Below are 19,789 nucleotides of genomic sequence, written 5' to 3' on the forward strand. Positions count from 1 at the left end.
GGGGGCTCCATACACAAGTGTGTGAGGAAAAAGTGTGAACCTGTTTTCAAGTGTATGTGAGAGAGTTTTTCCCCACCCCAAGTGGATGTTGTGATGTTGAGCAAACAGAGTTTGTGGCTTTACAAGCATCAAAATCTGTCATTAAAGTATGTGTGGCCTCGCTGTAGCACTGAAGGGAACTGGCCTAACCTGAACTGCGAAACAAGAGCCTGATCAGGGCTGACAGTAATGGCCGCCCCATATAAACACAAACGGAGAAGCTGTCTGTCAGAACATATTCAAGTCCCTACTTAAGTATTGTTGGGCAATTCCCATGGCTGTGACGAGTTGTCCAGCTTAATGTAAGACAGTGCCTGCAACTGTATCCCGAGACTGAAAGTGAAATGCACCATGGGAGAGAAAGAAAGAATGAGACTTGCGAAACCATGATTCTGAATATTTCTTATGTTCCTTTTTCAAATTCTGTATGAAGTGTTAAGTGGGGCTTCTGAACTAGTGAACACAGGTGCAGACAAGGGTAGATATTTTATCAGAGATGGTAATGATGAAGATGATGCTGTGGATGAGGGTGGAGGCCAGCGGAGCAGGGGAGATGGGAGATGGCTGACAAGACATTGGAGGCTTGAGCTGCAGATCATGGAGGAAAAAAAAAACACGAGGACGGTGGAGGGAGCCAGGAGCTGGAGGCAGAGCAGAGGGAACCGCGGGGCAGAAGAGACGAGGGTCAGCATACAGGTAACGGGCTGAAACAGAATAGCAACTTGCAAAAAGGCTCAAAGTGTAGACTGACTGAAGCAGAGGCTACCATCTGGCAGGGCGGGAGTGGCAGAGCTGGGTATCTGTGGAGGGCTTGATTACGGTGATGATGTGCAGCTGGTGTGGCTCTGCTCTGGCTCCAGCACACCTACTTCCACTCAAACAATCACAGACACCGGCGAATGAGGGAGAGAGCCGCTGGGGAAGTGACAACAAGTTAGGGAGACGGAGTGAGACGGGGAGGTTGGTGTCAGGGAAGGTTGCTGAGGCAGATGTTACATGAAGATAATCTTTCAATCCAAAGTTTGTATTTTGCAAAGAAAAAGGTACATTGTTCAGCTTTTCTGGCATCATGATTATTGCCGGATAGTACAGTGTATCTTCAAATTCAGTGCGACAGCATTTATTTCCTTATCCCTTTGCAATTGCTAAGCCTTTTGATAAACCACAGGCAGACAAGGCTCAGCTGGATATTCCATGTAATCATTGCTACCCAGATTTCAACCTCCCTTCAGGAAAATGGCTCGCACTGATAAACTCCTTAGAATAAATTTAGGGAGCTGTATCAAGTCTTTACAGGCACTAAATCAGAGGTTTAGCATTTCCTTAAAATCCAAAGACAAAATAATAAAAGGGTGGTTGTTGTAAACAAAACACAGACTCCATTCCAGCATACTGTGTGCTCTGACCTATCACAGAAGACGACTATTTTTGTCTCAGTTGAAATTCTGTAAGAGATAAAAATGAGTGATAGAACTCAGGAGATTATTGAAGGACAGAGTGGAAGAACAGAGGAGAGGAAGGTGGAACAGAGGGAATATTCTGTGCCTATAGACTTCAGCTGAAAGGATAATACCCTGATGGAGAGATAAGAGAAAGAGGGGATAAGGGTGAAAGAGGACACTGGAAATGGAGAGGGCGATGGGAGAGTGGAAGAGAGGCTGTAAATGGATACGCTGGTTGTCTCGAGAAGGAGAGGATAGCAGCCCTTGCAGATTCAGAGATGAAGAGATAGTGAAGAGATAGTGATGGAAAGCGTATGAATGCAGGCTGGATAGAGGAAGAATGGATGTCTAGTCCTGTTGATGCTCTGTCATAGGCCGACTCCAGTGTTGTGTAATATGAGCCTAGATGATACCATCAGCCAGGCATGAACTCGGGACAGAGAAAGAAAGGTGGGGACTGGTGAGGGGAAAGCGAGATGCCTCGGAGTCTCTCAGTCACAAACTATTAGTTGAAGAAATGGAAGTGAAACAAGCGAAGTGGCCCACAGAGTGAAAACTACTTGTGTATGCAAAACCGGCTCGTAATAAGCAGACACACATTTTTTGGATAAACATAAACAAGGCGACTGGGGGAATGACACAAATAAGGACTTGCAGTATTTTAATGGCTGAGTTTTTTTTTTTTTTTTTTTTTTATGCATGGAGTAATGCGTCCCTTTGGTTCCAGGATTAAGTATGACACACACAGCTGGGACCAGACTGAAGATGTTGCTGGGAGCATGTTCCGCTTGTCTAGCAGGGTTCATCTCCGTCTGGCCCTCAGCCAGCCCTCACAGCCCCCACACGCTGAGCTGCATGCCGCAATGTCACATCACACAACATTTCCCCAAAGCTTGGTTCACATCAGACAGACGCTCTCCTAAAGCTGTATCCATCCACCTCAACCCGCGGCCCACTCCGCGTCGCCCGCTATTTACACAGCTGCCTCACAAGGATCCCTCACACAAACCGAATTCCGAAAATCTGCCGTTACCCTGATGTTGAGCACGACAGGGACATCCTGGACCTGGTTGAGCTGATCCCGACCAGTCGGGTTCTGCTGAGCGGCCCGGATCAGGAGCCATTCGTAGCTGGCACTGCCTGGCTCCCTTAGGGCCTTTTCGTAGAACCAGCCAAGGCGAAACAATGGGCCAAAGCCGGGAGAAATCACACCACAGGCCCCTTGCCAGACAGACCAAAAGTGACACAGAGAAAGAGAGACAGAAAGGGAACGACGTGGGATGATAAGTGAGCATCAGCAGTGGTATATCTCTTCCTGACTCTGCTACACAGGCTACATTAGAGACATATTAAAGGACATGACTGAAGGGGCAAGTGGAAGCTGCTCCACCTTGAGGTCTGTTGTCAAGGCTTTGTGGCGTTTTGGCATGAGCCTGAAGGGAGAGCAGAGTGAGCACAACAGAAAGAGAGGCACAAAGGAAGTAAACAGGTGGCTTGGGACATGCCTGTGGAAGGAGCTGAATGGAGTTTTGTATTCCTGAATGCAGAGAGGTGGGCGCATGTCATTGTCATGACTAAGTAGTTATTGGATAATTTCTCTTACACCGTGTCACTGAGTGTCAAATCGGGTTACTTGGAAAAGGGACTAAGCTCTTTGATCTCTGCCTAATGTGGGGGAACCTGGGTGTCAGAGTGTCTTTCTGATTTCTCTCCTTTGTTTATCTTCCCTTCAACAGAAACACCACGGCCCTCACTCAAACCAGTAATACCCACCCCTCCCTGTGGGAGTGTATTTATCACCAGTATTTCATGCATTCGTGTTTGAATGCGTATGTGTACAGACATTCAAGCGTACTGAAATTCTTTTCCATTTCACTTTTGCCTTATATGTAATGGGCTGACATGGGAAGCATCACACGTGAATTAAGGGACATGGTGCCTAAACCTGTTCGCTCGTCTCCGTAGTGTTTTAGGCGGTTGTCGCAATCCCAACAAGTTGTCCAACCTAAAGGACCGTATAGGCCGCTAGACCCTCTTTCAGAGGAGGGTACCACCGGCAGGTGTGCCGGACCTTCGTCGTCGTGGTAACAACGATAAACACACAGTTAAAGTTGTGGAGTGGTCGCAGTTTGGTTGGGGTTAGGCACAGAAACTACTGGGTTAGCTTTAAGAAAAAAATGTGGTTTGGGTTCAGATAAGTAGCCAGCTCACGGCTGGAGGATACATGGTCTCGTGTGATCCATCCACCCCAACCTCCTCCTCCTCCTCCTCCTAACGCGGACTTTGTCGCTCGTTATACTACGTTGCCTAACTTCCTCCTTTGCTCCCGTCATAATTACTATGGCTACTAGGGGTCGCCTAACATTTAAACTGTAACTATGGGTGGTAATAAGATGTATTGGCTTGTTTTTTACAGGACAGTCTCTACAGTCAGTACTGAAATTGCCTGTCAAAATAAGTTTACTGAGGTCTCAAGGTTACAAAGACAGATATGACAAATATGAAGGTGTGAGTGTAGTTATTTTTAACAGTTGCCAAAAAAAAATTTAAATTCAAAAATTGACAATATTACGACCGAATCTCTCTGAACACAAACTCAGTCACTGTACAATTAAAGAATAATTGGCAATGTCATGTCCATTCACACTGGGAGCAAAAGGCGCATTAAATACCTAGATCAGAAATTAAAAAGAGAGTGACATATGTATCTACGGTTCTATGACTTCTGAATGACCGCCAGATGTATCAAGGCATATAAATAGGTGATTACAGCCGAAATTTGTCCATGTAGAAAGTTAGGGGAACATTAAAGGGACGCTGGAGCAACAGTCTAGCAGAGCTGTGAAGGTGGAGGGAGTGTTAGTGGTTGTGGGGTATCTGCTGGGGCATGGAAAGTTTGGGTATTATTGCTTTTAATTTTCATTTGTGAAGGGAGGGGGTTCAAGCTGAAATGGGGTGGTAGGTTCCTCTAGAAATAATGTTATTGGGCTGAAGGTAAGAAAATTTCATCCATCGGTGAAGCACCAGACTTGCTGCATTGTGGGGGTGTTACACCGAGCCACTATCTATATTTTTTGCCTCGCGTCATCGGCCATGCACTGAGCCTGGCGTCGGTTTCATGTCTGTAAGGTTAACGAACAGATGCAGAGAGAAAGACGACAAATGAAGAAAAAACAAAAAGCAGCTCACCACTGTCCTCTCGTCTTCCTGTACTCTGTGCTCCTGGCGTCTGCCCTCTGACAGGCTCCTCATGCCTAGCAACAAATCAAAAATGACAGATGACAACCTGCGACTCTGATGCTGTTTATGACTCCAAAATATTTGTGTATTGATTAATGCTGGAAGTGGGTGGGGCATAATAATAATTCTCCATCTACTGCCATTTCAAACCAGGCCTTCAGTCTCAGATCATGGGTTAAAAAAACACCAGACATGGTTCGTCTTTCACTGTCCAACAAATCTGGTGAAAAGCGATGAAAAGTTTTAGAGGACGCACCTTGCTGGATGTCGGAACTTGATGAATTTTGCCTGGTGAAGGTTCTAAGGACCTAAAACATGGTTAATAAAGTGAGCACAAGTAATGGTTGTTCTATACACCTGTCACTTAGACTTTAAGGTGTGAAGGACTTTTTTTTTTTTTTTTTAAATCACCACTTGAATATTGAACTTAAAATAATCTTACACCTCTATGTTTCTAGGCTTGCTGCGTATTTGCTTGCATTTTTTGCAGATTTGCAATACGGAAAGTCCTGCTGCATTAGCTAATACTGTAACAATTCCTGTTCTTACTGTTTAGCCAACGATCACCTGAATAGATTCCGATGCTGAGGGAAAAGTCTAAACGTGATGATGTTACAAGGAGCGCCGTTTTTACATGACTTCTAAACAGATTTATGGATGCTTATCTGACTCCCCTCGAAAGCGTGAATTATGCTGACTGTAGCAGTGTTTGTATGATGCCTGTGCATTTTAATTTGACAGGGTAATGACTGAGAAGAGAATGGCGTAACATTCGTGGCCCATTGTGTCAATCGGATGACAGGTCAGGGGTGGGAGCAAGGGGGGGACGAATTTTTCCAGGAAACTTCAGATGCTGTTTGTGTCTGTTAAGAGTGCATTATCTGTTCATGTCCGAATAATGTCTTCATGTTCATTTACATCCCTACTACACTGAGCCCGAAGAGGTGAACTTCAGTGACGCAGTGACACGACCTGTTTCTCATGACGTGGTGACAAATTTGCCCCCTCACTACAGTGCAATCTTGTGTTTTCGTTTTCCTGCAGCTAGATCTGCCTCGCTCTCACTTAATCAGCCATTTTGTTTTAGTCTCTAGTTGGTATTGGTGGAAAGGAGAAGTAGATGGGTGTGTGTATGTGTGCGTTGTGCATAATGTAAGTCAGTCATTGCAGAGGATTACAGTGTTTTAAGGGAACACTTCTGTTTTGTAGGTATAGTTTTGAACACTTTTGACAAGTTTATTGAAAGCTAACATCAGTCAGTCACTGCAGAGGATTACAGTGTCTTCAGACAACACGTCTGTTTTACATTACTTCATTAGGCCTCCTTTGATAACCTTTCATTTCACATTAATAGTTTTTCATTTAATCCTGACCCATGTCTAAGCTGCTGTCTGCAATGTACAGCATGATGGCAAAAGCCTGTGGAGAGACAGCTCCTCTACAAGAGCAAGGGCTGCGTAATTAAGCAATAAGCCACAAGAGGCTGAGCTTCACAGAGATTTTTGAACAGCTGCTGTGAGATGTGTTGTTATGCACGAAATGTTAGCTCTTCTAAAACACTGTATAAAGGTGAACCTCTGTTGACTCACTGCCTTTAGGAAATCATACAAAATGTTCACAAGGTTCTAGAAATGGATTTTAAACTACTTCTTATTCTTTCCTTTTAAAGGTTTCTTGTTCTTTAAAGTTAAAATCCTCAAGATTTTTTTAGCCATAGTCATTCGATGTGTTTCCATTCTTTAATTAGCTCTCCATATAATAGTTTTATTTTTAATGGCGGGGTACACCATGCCTACACGGCGTTCAAATTGCCTTGGCATTAGGGAAACGATGCAGCATGCAATGTAACATTGCTGTTTGTGATTTTATCCACTGACATCAGCCTCACCGTTTGCCGCTCTCTCTCCTACAGCCGTTTCAGAGCTGTATGAAATGATGATTGCCGGTGCAAACCTAACATTTCCAACTGCTGCTGTTTCACATTGAAAGCTTCTCAATGCCAACACATGCAGTGGCTTTTTCTGTGAAGCACTCGCATGTGTTTGCCACTGAGGTTCGCACTGACTGCAGTTGCTCATCAAAAATGCGTAAAGGCTAAATATGGTGGGGAAAGGCCTCTTGTTGTCTAAACTGTTTATGAAGACAACATGTTTTTGTTTGTCTGTACTGTAAATAGACACACAACCCTTGCTCGTCTGTTGTATTTAAAATAGAGCAGCAGCTCAAGGAGTGTTTTCTGTTGTACTTAACCGCACTCGGTGTTACCCACATTAACCACAGTATACAGTCAGAGTTCAGTGTTTCTGCCATCTTTGTTCATTAGAATTGAGGACAAATTCTGTGAATTTGACGCTAAAAAACTGTTCTGATAAAAAAAAAAAAAAAAAAAGCAATGTAGTGAGCAATGAATGGAGTAAAGCCTGTTAGCTTGCTCAAGCAGACAACTTGAATAACGCTGCCACTCCGACACACGTGACACTCTGCCTGTTTCAGCTGTTCTGCCTACACTGCAGCGTGACCGTAGCACACTACAAACACAACTGCATCACGACTACACATACAGAACCAATTCAGCCCTAGAATCTGTAGACCTTTTTTTTTTCCCCCTCCCCGAAGAAGGTTATGTCTTCATCCGTCTCTGTTTGTGGGTTTGGTTATGTGGTGGCAGGATAACGCAGAAAGCGCTGAGCCGATTTGCACCAAATTTTAATTCTGGTGCCGATCCGGTTGAAGGGGCAGATCCAGGAATTATTTACTTTCCTTGACATGGCGAGATTTTTTTGACATTCTCGTCAATTTCTCAGGAGAGAATGTATGGATCTTGGTGTTGCAAAGTATGAGTTTTTAAAACTTGGTGCGGATCCGGATAATAATCCAGTTTTGATGGAAGAAAATGCTGAATCCGCATTACAAAGTAACATAGTAAGTTTTACTTACTATGTTTTATGACAAATAAATCATCTATGTTATCAGATTACATCCTCTCCCTTTTTATTTTCTGTTATCACAGATGTGTGTAGGATGGTTTGGCATTGGCAGAGCTATGCGCTCTACTGAGTAACATTCTAGTTTTAATAATTTTTGTTTCGCATTTCATGCAGGGGTGAGGCAGACAGGAAACATGGGGGAGAGAGAAGGGGCGTGACAAGTAACAAAGGCGTGTGTGGCATGCGCTGTAAACCCCCCCCCAAAAAAAAAAAGAAAAATCGATACAGGCATCACATACTATGGATGAAAGCCGCAATTTCGTTCAGACCTAATAAAGTCACCCTATTATACATTCATGGTTTGAGGCTGTCATCTTCTGTGCATAGTCTGTCATAACTGAAATATCAGGCTTTTAAATTCACATCAGTTGTCTCAGAAAATGCTCCTCTCACGCCTTGCTCATTACGGGCTGCATCACAGACAATATACAGATATTAACAAATGACCTCCCTGACATTAACTCAAAGTTCTGCTGCAGATATAGATGATTTGACTGTCACAGGAAGTGTCGCTGTTGACACGCAGCGATTCATTGCACTGTTTTTCTACCTTAAATTATACCCCTTTTAAATGCCTACAAAAAAAGGATTGTGCTCATGCTCTCCCTTAAAAATATAAGAGTTGATGTGTTCCTCCTCTCAGATCCCCACTGGAAAGCATTTAGTGTCATTTCTCTAAAAATGGATGATGGTTAGGTTCTGAAAGCGGGTAAAAGGGCTCACTAATGATTTCTTTCTAGTACAACCAGCATTTTGCATTGCTGGCCATCTGTTTGCCAAATGCAAGTTTTAATGAGGGGTTTGTCAAAAGACCAGTAATGACATAGATATTAATATTGAGAATGAAGTGGCCAGCTCTATGTCTGTGAACCGCTTACCGAAGGATACAGTTTAAGTTGTTGTCCAAACAAAATCCCTGAAGTGTTTTGGTGGGTCGAGCAGTCTCTCCTCCATCTCCTCCTGGCAAACGGTGGATCTGTTTACCGCTGATAACCTGATTCATATTTCCCTCATCCTCCTCTCCCTACAAATCTTCATCTCTTTGATTTATTATCTCTGACTTAATGAAAGCTAATCTAAGCAGTCGACCATCTTGTCTGCAGGGCTGAAGATCCGCGAGGTGATGATCAACGTGTCGCGTCAGCAGGTGGAGGACTTTCACGGCCCAGAGGATTACTGGTGTCTGTGTGTCGCGTGGAGTCACCTGGGAACCTCCAAGAGCCGCAAGGCAACTGTCCGCATCGCCTGTAAGCAACTCCGTGTCGCTTCTATACCGGACTGACTCTATTGTCTCTGAAAAGGTTATGTTTCTTCAGACTGGTGGTGTGATTTTGTAGAAGGCATCGTTCCGTATGTCCATGTATGTTTGCGCTTGGAGAGAAGGCCGCGCGTGAAAGAAATCTGACTTTTAATGTGCATGTTTTGCTCCTCCATGCTGTTGTAGTTGTGCTTTAATGCAGGCTGTTTATTCTCTTCCCTAGACCTGAGGAAGAACTTTGAGCAGGACCCCCAAGGCACTGAGGTGCCTCTGAATGGCATGATTGTGTTGCACTGTCGTCCCCCAGAGGGAGTGCCTGTGGCTGAGGTGAGGGCTCCTTACATTTCAAACTAGTAACATTTTCTCCTGTGTTGCCTGGGGAGGAGTGGACATCTGTCTGGTTTACTGACAAAATAACTCTGTTTTCATGATACAGTGTTTTGCAATTCTCCAGCCACAGCAAGACAATGGCACATATGCCACTTTTCTCTTCAGTCTAGTATAAGCCAGAGCCGCGGTTGATGAGCTGAAGACGCCGTTCATCTTGTTTCTCAGGCTCCTTCCGTTCCAGTCAGAGTGATCACTCGTATACTGGCAATAATAACTATCCATGTGCGTTGCTATGTTCTCTGTTTGCTGTGTTCTTGGGTAAAAGGCAGCACATTTATTAATTTCATTCTCACTGTCATTCCCTCTCTCCTCCGTGTGTGTGTCTGTCTGAAGGAGAGTGCCTGTCATTGCCATTTTAAGTTTTACTATGAATGTAAAATGAGGCTCTCACGGACAGTCCTGTTGAGTGGTGCGTGTTGTGAGGTTGTGTGCCTTCGTGTGGAGGCACAGTAGGCAGATATGTCAATATCAGAGCCTGTGTGCCCGAGCATCAGAGGCTTTGCATTTACTTAAAGGCACAGTGATCTATGCGTAAACAAAATGACAGGCCTATCAGCAAATTTCAAAGCACAGGACTGGAACCCTGCTGTTTCTCCTAAATTGATTGGCAGGTCCTTACATACGCTGACTTATACGTTATTGATGTCTTATGAAGCTAATGGTTAAAGCTTTGTTCACATCAGTGATGTAAACACAACAGTAAAACAGACATGTACATTATATGTTTTTTAAAATGTGATCACTGAAGAAACGCACATTGATTTTGCAAAAGTCAGACTTTTTAATTACATTCAAAGCAGTCGGAAGGACCGGGAGACTGACCCATTTTTCATCACTCTGGCTCTTGTCCAGCACATCGGATTTGATATGAAACAGTGACTGAGGTTAAAAGATCTAACGTTGAGCTTTAGGATTATTCGACAGCCTTCACATCCATATTTTAAGCCTTTATAACATTCTGTATTTTCAGTAACTTAGAACCAGTTCCCATTCGGAGCTTGGCTTTGCGGTTATCTCCAGACAGGTGTGTCTAACACTTTATCCACCCCACCCCCTCCAAAAATGCACTGCACTAATTTAAAGCTGCCAAGTTGGTGCTTGTTTAGCTGTTGTTTTTGACTTTTATACGATAAACGTCTTCTGACTCACTCTAGTTGAATGTACTGTGAAATTAGTTCAGAAAAATGCATTCTAAAACGTTATCTAGCTAGCTATCTCGATCCTAAATGTGGGAAACAGTCTACGTAGTCTGTTTTTCCTGCCATTAATCATAAACTCACACATTGAATAGACACATTTATACTTAAAATAAGACTTTTTGTTTCTTACCCTGTTTGAAAGAGTTTTGCTGTCCTGTGGAATCTTACGTTTCCACGCGAGTGAAAATTCGATGCTACGTCACAAGGTTGAGATGCAAACATCTGGGCTTTTCCTGATAGTATTGTTGTGTTCAACCAACAAACCGCAGTTACATATTAGACCAATAAACAAACACACTTTAGACGAGTGACAGTGTTTTCTCAGTATCCAGCCAAGGCAAGAAAAGGGGATTTTAGGGCCAAACAGTGGAATGTTCTTTACCTGCCAGGTTTGTCATCTGACCTCAGCTCACCGAGCATGTGCATGTGTTTCACTTGCTAAATACCAGAATGAAGCCAAAAAGCCCCCGATGCATGCGAGCAGTGAACAAGCACAAAGACGTCTGCTGTACAGATCCCTGGCAGAGCACCACTGGGAAAGACACTCCAGTTTGTAAGCTTCAGCTTCAGTTTTTGATTTCAAGGAATTTTTTTTTTTTTAACAGATATTACACACAGTACAGAATGATTACTCATGTTAATGACTCTTGCTCCCTTAAAATTGGAGGACTGCATTAAAAGGGCTGCAATTCATCATCTTAAATTCAAGCTGAAAGTCAGCACTTGTGTGAGTCTAGTTGAAATTTATATTAAGCCAAACATTTCTTCAACTGACTGTATTGTTGGTTCTGAATTGTTGTATTAATAAAACACTTGATCCCATAAAAAAAGAAAAAAAATAGTTTGGTGCTTTAAGACTCCTCAAAGATGACCATGGATTCCTTCCATAGCACACATAGCGTATGTAAAACTGTGTTTGTGCATTTTGTTTGTGTGTGTGTGTGTGTGTGTGTGTGTGTGTGTGTGTGTGTGTGTGTGTGTGTGTGTGTGTGTGTGCGTGTGTGGTGTAATGAATGATTCAACTCACGCAAATGGAGCATCGGTGTACCACGAGTCTCCCCCATGCATTGTGGTCATCAAATAGGCAACTCCTCATGCATTCATTAATGTGACTCTGGCTAACAAAGAGAATGGTAATTGTAAATAATGCAGAGACAAATCCAGCTCCCTCTAGTAAGACTTGCACTGGGGGGAAAAAATACACACATCCAGAGTTAGAGATGCGTCTGTACTTTTCTCTTTTCATGACTTTAGGAATTGCTGAGAGGTTAAAGCCTTTTTTTGTCACCAGCACTGTGAAATTTGGCTCAGTGAGAAGCCGAGGCTCAGCTACAGTTTGAGTTTCAAGGAATTGAGGTCACGATGCAGTGTGATCTGTTGAACTCTATTTGTACTCTGAGGCATATTTATTTTGGTCTTGACATATATTTGAATCTTTCATACTCCTGTGATTTGCAACAGATCCTGATGGAAATGAATGCTTATGATGTTGAAGAAATGCTAACGGTTCATTTTTGGAGATGACAACAAATGATTGACAACATGCAAATGAAATGAGTTCTAACCCTGCTTGCTGTTTTAAGACACAAATGCTTAGCAGCCGACTTTACAGCTTGAAATCCCCTTATGTCGCTGCTCTGTTCATGTTCTCCGCGGCAACAGTAACAGCGAGAGAGGAAAGAACTTTATCCGCATCTCGCTGTAACTAAGCCACCCGGGAGTTCACTGGGCTGCCGTGTAGGATGTTAATGAAAATCAGAGAATGCCATATTATCTGTCCCAGCAGCGATAGAGGCAAAAATCTATGCACACCGTAATCTAGACCACAGAGAAAGTATCATAATAAAACAGCTTAAGCCTGCTTCAGTTTTAGTGGTGACAAGAGCTGAGATGGCCAAATCTTCTCAGTGGTCTCCTCCTATTATAAACAGAGAGAGCAGATTAAAATACAAATTATGAAGCTGGTGTTATTACATTATTGGCTCTGATTAGGGGAGAACAACATACATGTGCTTTCCTCACATGAATGTTTTTTGTTAAAAAGTGTTGGACATGCTGGAAATCAAAAACAAAAGCATGATCATGGCCGTAATTATGAATTCATAATTAAAAGTAGCTCTAGGACAAACAATTAGAGAGCTATCAGAAACGAAGAGACATAGCTGTCTGGAGAAAAAAACAAAACAAAACAAAAAACCTCCCCATCTCCAGAGGATCTCAAGCAGCAAAAAGGATCATAGGGACTTGGCAGATCACAGATACAGTATGAGCATGAGCCCGACCCTGCAAGGCTTTTAAAACAAGCCATAAAATCTTTACATCAATTCTAAAACTGACATGTAACGAGTAAAGAGCAGCAAGGGTTTGTGTGATGGGGTCACTTTTCTTAGATCGTGTTTATTGCGTACGTTGTCGTTTTTAGATGTTTTCGTCTGCTGAGATCAGTGAACAACTTCAGTCATCTGACTGACAGCATCGAAAGACGGCTCTGAGTGAACACTTGCAACACTATTAGATACGGCTCCCAGACTATATGAGAAACTTTTAATAATGCATGTGCTTTGACCAGAAGGTTAATACAGTGACCTCCAGTTCGGAGTCATCCAGCTATTTATTCTCTGCAAGGCGAAGACATACATGATACGGGACATCTCTGGCAATAACAGACAACGTGTTGGACAGATAAGAGATGAACCAATCCCGAGGCACGTCACCGATGCCAACATAGTTTTTCAGACAGCTGATTAAGACAGCGTGATCCACTGTGTCAAAGACTGATCTGAGATCAAGGAGAATTACAATAGAGCGCAAGGCTGATTCAGCAGCGAGCAGTACAGAGCGAAAGCCAGATTAGAAGTTTGGAACTTCCCATTGTTGTTCATAAAAATCTTAGACAAAAATGGCAGAGGGAAGATTTTCACGCTCCCAGACTGTATTGACAAACAACATAGGTGTAATTATCACGTGAAAAGCATTACTCTGGAACCACACGGTGAAGTTTCCGACTTAGATTTATTAAAATACTTGATTTAGTGGGTATTTGCCGCAACCCAGGCAGTGTTTGCTTCATCCAGCTGTACGAAGGGTTGGAGTTAAAGCCTGAGCCATCTATCATCCAGTCTTCTTAAAATGTCATCCAAGCAAATACCTACTGAGTGCTGCCAGCTCTTAACGAGTGAAGTGAAAACTGTGCCCGGCCTCGTGAGGCGAAAAGTTTATTGGTGGAGAGAATAAAAGGTCTCCTACAACTTGGAGGAAAAAGAAAAAAAAAAACTGTTTTACAATCATTAGCTCCACATTAACCGCCCAAGTATTCTTTACCAAGTGTAATTAATCATCAAGCCTCTCATCCAAAGTCATTTGAAGTGCTTAAAATGTAATTATTCAGTGATAAACATAACATTTCCAGAGACGGTACGGAGATAAACCAAGGACACGACAAGGGTTTAGCCACCGCCGCCCCTAGAATGTGCTGCTGTCAGATTTGGAGGGCTCATTTGTTTAATGTGATTTCATGAAAGTCATTGTTGCATTGAGAAAAGGCCATACATGGCTGAGGGAATGTGGAGAGGGTACAGGCATGAGGGGAGTGAAAGGAGGAGGCTTGTTAATGAAACTCAACCGTAATTGAATCAGATGGAATAAAATCTACTGCAATTCTTTGTAATCGTCTTCATGTCGCTTTCACTTCCTATTTAAATGATTGTAAATGTATAGGTCATTAAATTTGCTTTCAGAATAATTGAGTGTTTAGGCCTGATGCAGGGGGGAATTGGAATGACTTGAGAAGGGCGTACTTTTTGTGTGTGTGTTAAGTTTAAGATGACTTTCCACAAATAAACACACTCCTCCAGGCCTTTTGGCTCTCTCATCTCAACATCTTCAAACAGCTTGAAGCTATCAGAAAAATGAAACTCGGCTGCATGGTACATGGCTCCCCTGCTGACCATTTGATGCTGCTTTCAGTAGATCAGGGCTTCATTTTATTTTCTCTCTCTCTCTCTCCTCTGGCTGGAAATGAATGTTACTAAACAAGACAAGTTACGAGCTAAAACTTTCAGAGGGCCACAGTGCGGGGTGCAGTTTTCAGTTTAACTTAGCTGCTGATTAATGGTCAACGCTGTGACCTTGACGGCACATAACGCCACCACCAGCGGACTGCCCGCAAGGCCTGATCGGCTGGGTTGAGTGTGGTGTAGTTCACTACTGGTTGCCGCTATCTAACTGGAACAAATTTACCAATTAAGCAAATCCATTTCCTGTCCTCCCCAGGCACTGGCTTATCAGGCTCATTTGAGTCTGTCCTGTCCCTGCCTTCTCATCAGCATGTGCATCTCTCTATCGCTTTCCGCCCAAAGGGGAGACTCTAGGTACAATACAGAATGCAAATCACACTCTGGGTTTAAACGCTTCCTGCTTCCAACGCTGGAAAAGAGTAAAGAAGGTGCCGCGTGAGAGAGGTTAATCAAAGCAAAAAGATGAGACAGAAAAACCGACCACGGGACATAGACGGTTATTTTAATTTACTTTAGTGTAAGAACTCCGTGAGATTAGGGCCCTGAAAAATGAACTCCTACTAGAGGGACAATTATGTGGTCAGTTACACTGAATAAGACGATTGTTTAATGAAGTTAAAGTTACATTTCCCACTTCTTTACGCAAATGTTCACGTTAGTTTCCCAGTCATCAATTCTAATTCAAAAATAATCATTTTTCCATAAACTTCTATTTGGGTGGCGGCAGCAGAGGCCCCTGATCCTTCTATGAATGAATACAAACACACACATTATGTTTGGAGGAGCAGGCACACATGTGGCGATTCATTTTCTTACCACGCCCACTCTTAAAAACGTCTGTGGTGTTAATAACTCGGTGAAATAACATAATAATGCACACAAGCTGATTAGATAAATAATACAAATCTAGGCACATACCAAACAAAGACAGAACAAATAGCCAGAGAGCCGGTACTGGGAGCATTTTCTTAGGCACGTAGAATCCTAAACAATTCAACAATACTGCAAAGAAGGCGAGCGAATAATCCTGAGTGAATGGCAGATCGATACCACAGTAACTGATACTTCAACATTCAAAAACAGCCCACTTGTTATCAATACCAACTTAAAAGGATTGATTCGAAAATTGCTGTCTTTTTAAGTGTGGCTGCAAGGCTCTGGCAGACACAAAATGCTCCTAAATAATGCATGTTTGTGCCACTGAAAGGACCTTGTTGACACAAGAATCCCCCAAGTCCAGGGCACAGCTGTCCTCAGTCAGTCTGCTTTTGTAAATACTGCAGTTAGGGGTCCATTTACGTAAATCCGAAAAATGGCCTAATTCATTTTTCATCACGCGGATTAGGAAATCTTTCTTGTTGTTATGAAAGTTCATATTTTCATTTTTGTTAGTGCTTTATTTCATAATTTTTACATTTAATTTATAATACAGTGAAGTCATTAAGTTGGTAAGGGTTCATGTGATTTATGTTACTTTTAAATTCAAATGGACCTTTACTATTTAGTTTTGTTTTTTTTTTAAAGAACTTACTATGACTGTCACTTAAAAGTCATTTTATATTAGATCAGTATTACTCTTCACAATTCTTAGTATTCATAAGTGTTGAGTTTTTTTCAGAAATTGGTGTGAACTGTCAGCTGCCCCTAATGATGCCGGTAGCGTGTAGCGTGTGCTGTAATCTGTATATAAACACACTCGGACAGGAAGGGATGAGCCTGCCAAAAAATCTTGTCCGCATCCTTGACTCTTCTTTTGAAAAATGGAATGGCACAGTGACATGTCATGGGAAGTGGGTTGCCTCAGTGGTTGAAAAGTGGCACACAGTTAATAGTTTTAAAATCATCTAACTTTGTATGCGAGAGAGGTACTTACTAACAGAGATGAGTGCCACTACTGACCTTATTATGCAGATTGGGTAACATGACATGACTGATGCACAATAAATTAAATAAAGCAGTTTCTTTGCCAGTGTCAGTGTCCATAAAAAAAAATCAGTCTCTCTGTTATCAGTTACATTCATTCAGTCACGGAGAGCCACCCACTCCGTTTTTTGCACCACAGTAATTCCTGGCCTCAGATGACCTTGAAAATAACCCCAGTGAGTTCCAGGCAGTGACAAACATAGATTTTAAATTTTGGGAAAAAGAGAGTACCGGTATCCAAAAAAAAAAAAAAAAAACTGGGTCGATGCACGCCTGCCGTCTGGATCCATGAAGTGCTTCACATCCAAGAAAAAGGGATGAAAGTTAGATGGTTTTTTGATATCTGCAAACAATAAGTCTGAAGGCTGAGTAAGAATCCCTTGAAAAAAATACACAAGAACAACGAAAAATTGCACTGATTTCTTGGGTAGATTGAATGAGTAAATGAATGGTGGCCATTTCATGACCATTTCTTAATATATTTCAAGCCACAAGTATAGGAGTATTTTGTTGTCAACACAGATGATTAAGAAGTTTTAAATATTAGCCAGTCGCTGGCCACCTAGTTAGATTTCGGCATATACTGTGTCTGATGCCGCCAATTTGAATTTTCAATATAGAACCAGGGCTTGAGCCAAGGTTTACAGTGAGATATTAAAAGAGCAACAGAGGAGGCAGGCCTGTCACAGAATCCACATTACAGGAGGTAGTAGCAGACTGGGTACCTCATCCAGCTACATACCCACCTATCTATACATATAAACCTACCATCTATAATGTACCTCCATGGAAAATGCACGGGGGAAAAAAAAAACCCTTAAACCAGTTAAGTCAGTTCCTCTCGACAAGTGTAACGAATTACCACAGATGCTCGTAAAAATGCTGTGCTCAAAGCTGGTTGAATGGTCAGGTCTGCAACCTCTGGAGTCACAAGTGCTTCCTCACCGGCAAGGAATAAATCCCGCCGAAAGTCCATGTCCAGCAACTCTCCTCCCCTTTCATCCCTTCTTTCCTGTGGTCCGTGTTACAGTAATAAAAAGTTACGATCACTCACTCTCCTTGTAAAAAAGATACGAGCGGTATAATTTCTGTGACCCCGATTTCAGACATTAAATCTAATTTCACAGATATCTTTTGATAGATTTTTTTTTTTTTTCTTTTCTTTTTTTCTTTTACTGGAATGTATAATTTATTACCTGGTGGGAAACCTTCCGCCAACAATATAATATAATGCCATTCAGTTCCTCTTCAGTAAAACTACTGTAATGACGATTTAAATGTTCAGTCTTCTCTGGGCCTTGTCAGATAGCTATTGATTCAAGTCAAGGGTAATAAGGCAGTGCACTAATTGTATTGTACCACATTGTATTGAAAGGTATCCCTGTTAGTGTATCCACTGGAGTTACCTAGCACACATACAGGTCTATGAGTAACACAAATTTAATGTGCAGCAGTGATTTAGCACTGTCGTTGTGGTACATTGTAAATTAAATCCTTATTGTAAATGAAGAAAAACACCTCTCTGCATTGCTTTAATGACTAACATAAAATTGCTGAGGAATAGATAGTAGTTGGACATTTATCCAACTCATTATTTTTTCATGCTACATTGTGATAGAAATTAGATTTGTCATTGAAAAAATCTTTTTTGTAATACAGTGTAGCCCATCAGAGTTTTTGCTTTGGGCAATGCATGTAGTTTTATTCTGCATTTCCTGACATATTATCCAATAAATGTTGAAATATATTTAATTTAAACAACATAATGGTTACATCTTGGTACCTGTCAAGTTCAATTTTGGCTCTACTCTATAAATGTGCATCCCAACTGAATACGTGTTGGGGAGAGAACAAAGGGTTGGGGGTTAATTTTCAATTCAGTGAATTCCCTACATTATATTACTCCATCACACTTGCTTAGAGCCACCTGTAGGAAAGTAGTTTGTGGGGGGTTTTTTTTCTTAAACAACTTGAAGTGTATTTCCAAGTAATTTGATATCCTATAACTTAATGTAGTAGACATAACAATTTGTGTTTGAATTAATTTACAGTTTTTGTAGTTATAAAACTTAGTGTACAACACTTAAATTTGTTCTTAGATAACTTAGTAATTAATGTGACCTTTTTCTCACATCATAGCAACAGAGGCAGTTAACTTAAAAAAAAATAGTCTGCGTTTTATTTAGAGTGATGATATAAAAGTAATAAGATTGGAACTGCAGTATGTATCTTCCTCTAAATGTATTTGTTGCTTGTATAAAACTGCATAACCTGCCTGTCAGTTCAAAAAGTTCATCATCAGCACAGCATCTAAAGGCTGTGTCTCTTTGTGACATTAGAGATGCCTTTGAGGTGGAATCTTTTCAAATACCACAAACAATACACAGAGAATGTAAAATGTGACCCTGATTTTTTTTTTAAAAACACCCAAAAAAAACCAGAGCTTGCCTCTGTCATCCTTTCCCGAAAGAGGTAGTATTTGAAAAGAGGGTGATAAAGCACAAACGTCCTACTTGTCAAGGTTAATGCCCTACTTCACAGACAGTAGATAGGACGGCAGTCAGTTAGAGAAGGTAACAACATCTGCATACAAGATTCTACCCCTCTAGATAGAGGAATAGATAATCAGTGCTCGAGGCAAATACAAGATTATAATGTGATTGCATAAATAATCCTTTAAAATGCATAAAAACAAAAAAGGAATCGGTATGACAAAACCGTAAGACAAGGTTGGATTTTGTGTGATTAAAGTAAACATTTGCACTATTTTTCCACTGTGGAAGGTTGGAACTGACTGCCTCCACAATTGAGTAGATTGCTGTTAGCAGCTGTGAAGAATATAATACAGCGTGGAGAGCAACACAGGGGTTGATTAGACACTGAAGGTGTGAAATAATGACAGGCAAAAATATAAAGAAAAGGATTGATGAAATGACCAGTGCTGGGCCCCCAGTGCAGTTTCTGGGGTTGTCTTGACAGCTGTGGAGCCAAATGATGAAGAAAGTTAAATTAAAGGCGCATGATGAAAGACTTCTTGAGCAATCGAAAGGATGAAAAAAACACTTGTGACAACATGACTCTTGATGTATTGATTTCCCAGCTCAATTTTTTCATCCAGGGTGCATCGAAAGAGCAAAGCAATCGCTGAGTTTGTTGGCTGTTGTGCTGTTACATTCCCTTGGCAAATGGACACTCTCCACAAACGCACGCACACACACACTGGAGTAAAACCCCATGCACAAACATATGGAGCTCCCAGTGGGGCGGAGTTTTTAATCCTCAAATACACGGCCAT

The 19,789-nt window shown here is 41.8% G+C and overlaps 1 protein-coding gene across 7 annotated transcripts in view; it reads left to right on the forward strand.

Annotated features, from left to right (window-relative positions):
- Positions 1 to 19,789, forward strand: part of unc5da (unc-5 netrin receptor Da) — a 150,426-nt gene that overhangs the window by 99,068 nt on the left and 31,569 nt on the right. For all 7 annotated transcript variants that reach the window (XM_040157592.1, XM_040157594.1, XM_040157593.1 and 4 more), the window contains 2 exons: positions 8,812 to 8,955; positions 9,190 to 9,293. In XM_040157592.1, the coding sequence (XP_040013526.1) occupies positions 8,812 to 8,955; positions 9,190 to 9,293 (248 nt within the window). The remainder of the gene's footprint in view (positions 1 to 8,811; positions 8,956 to 9,189; positions 9,294 to 19,789) is intronic.

The sequence above is a fragment of the Xiphias gladius genome, chromosome 20, assembly GCF_016859285.1.
Source record: "Xiphias gladius isolate SHS-SW01 ecotype Sanya breed wild chromosome 20, ASM1685928v1, whole genome shotgun sequence".
Lineage (NCBI taxonomy): Eukaryota > Metazoa > Chordata > Actinopteri > Istiophoriformes > Xiphiidae > Xiphias > Xiphias gladius.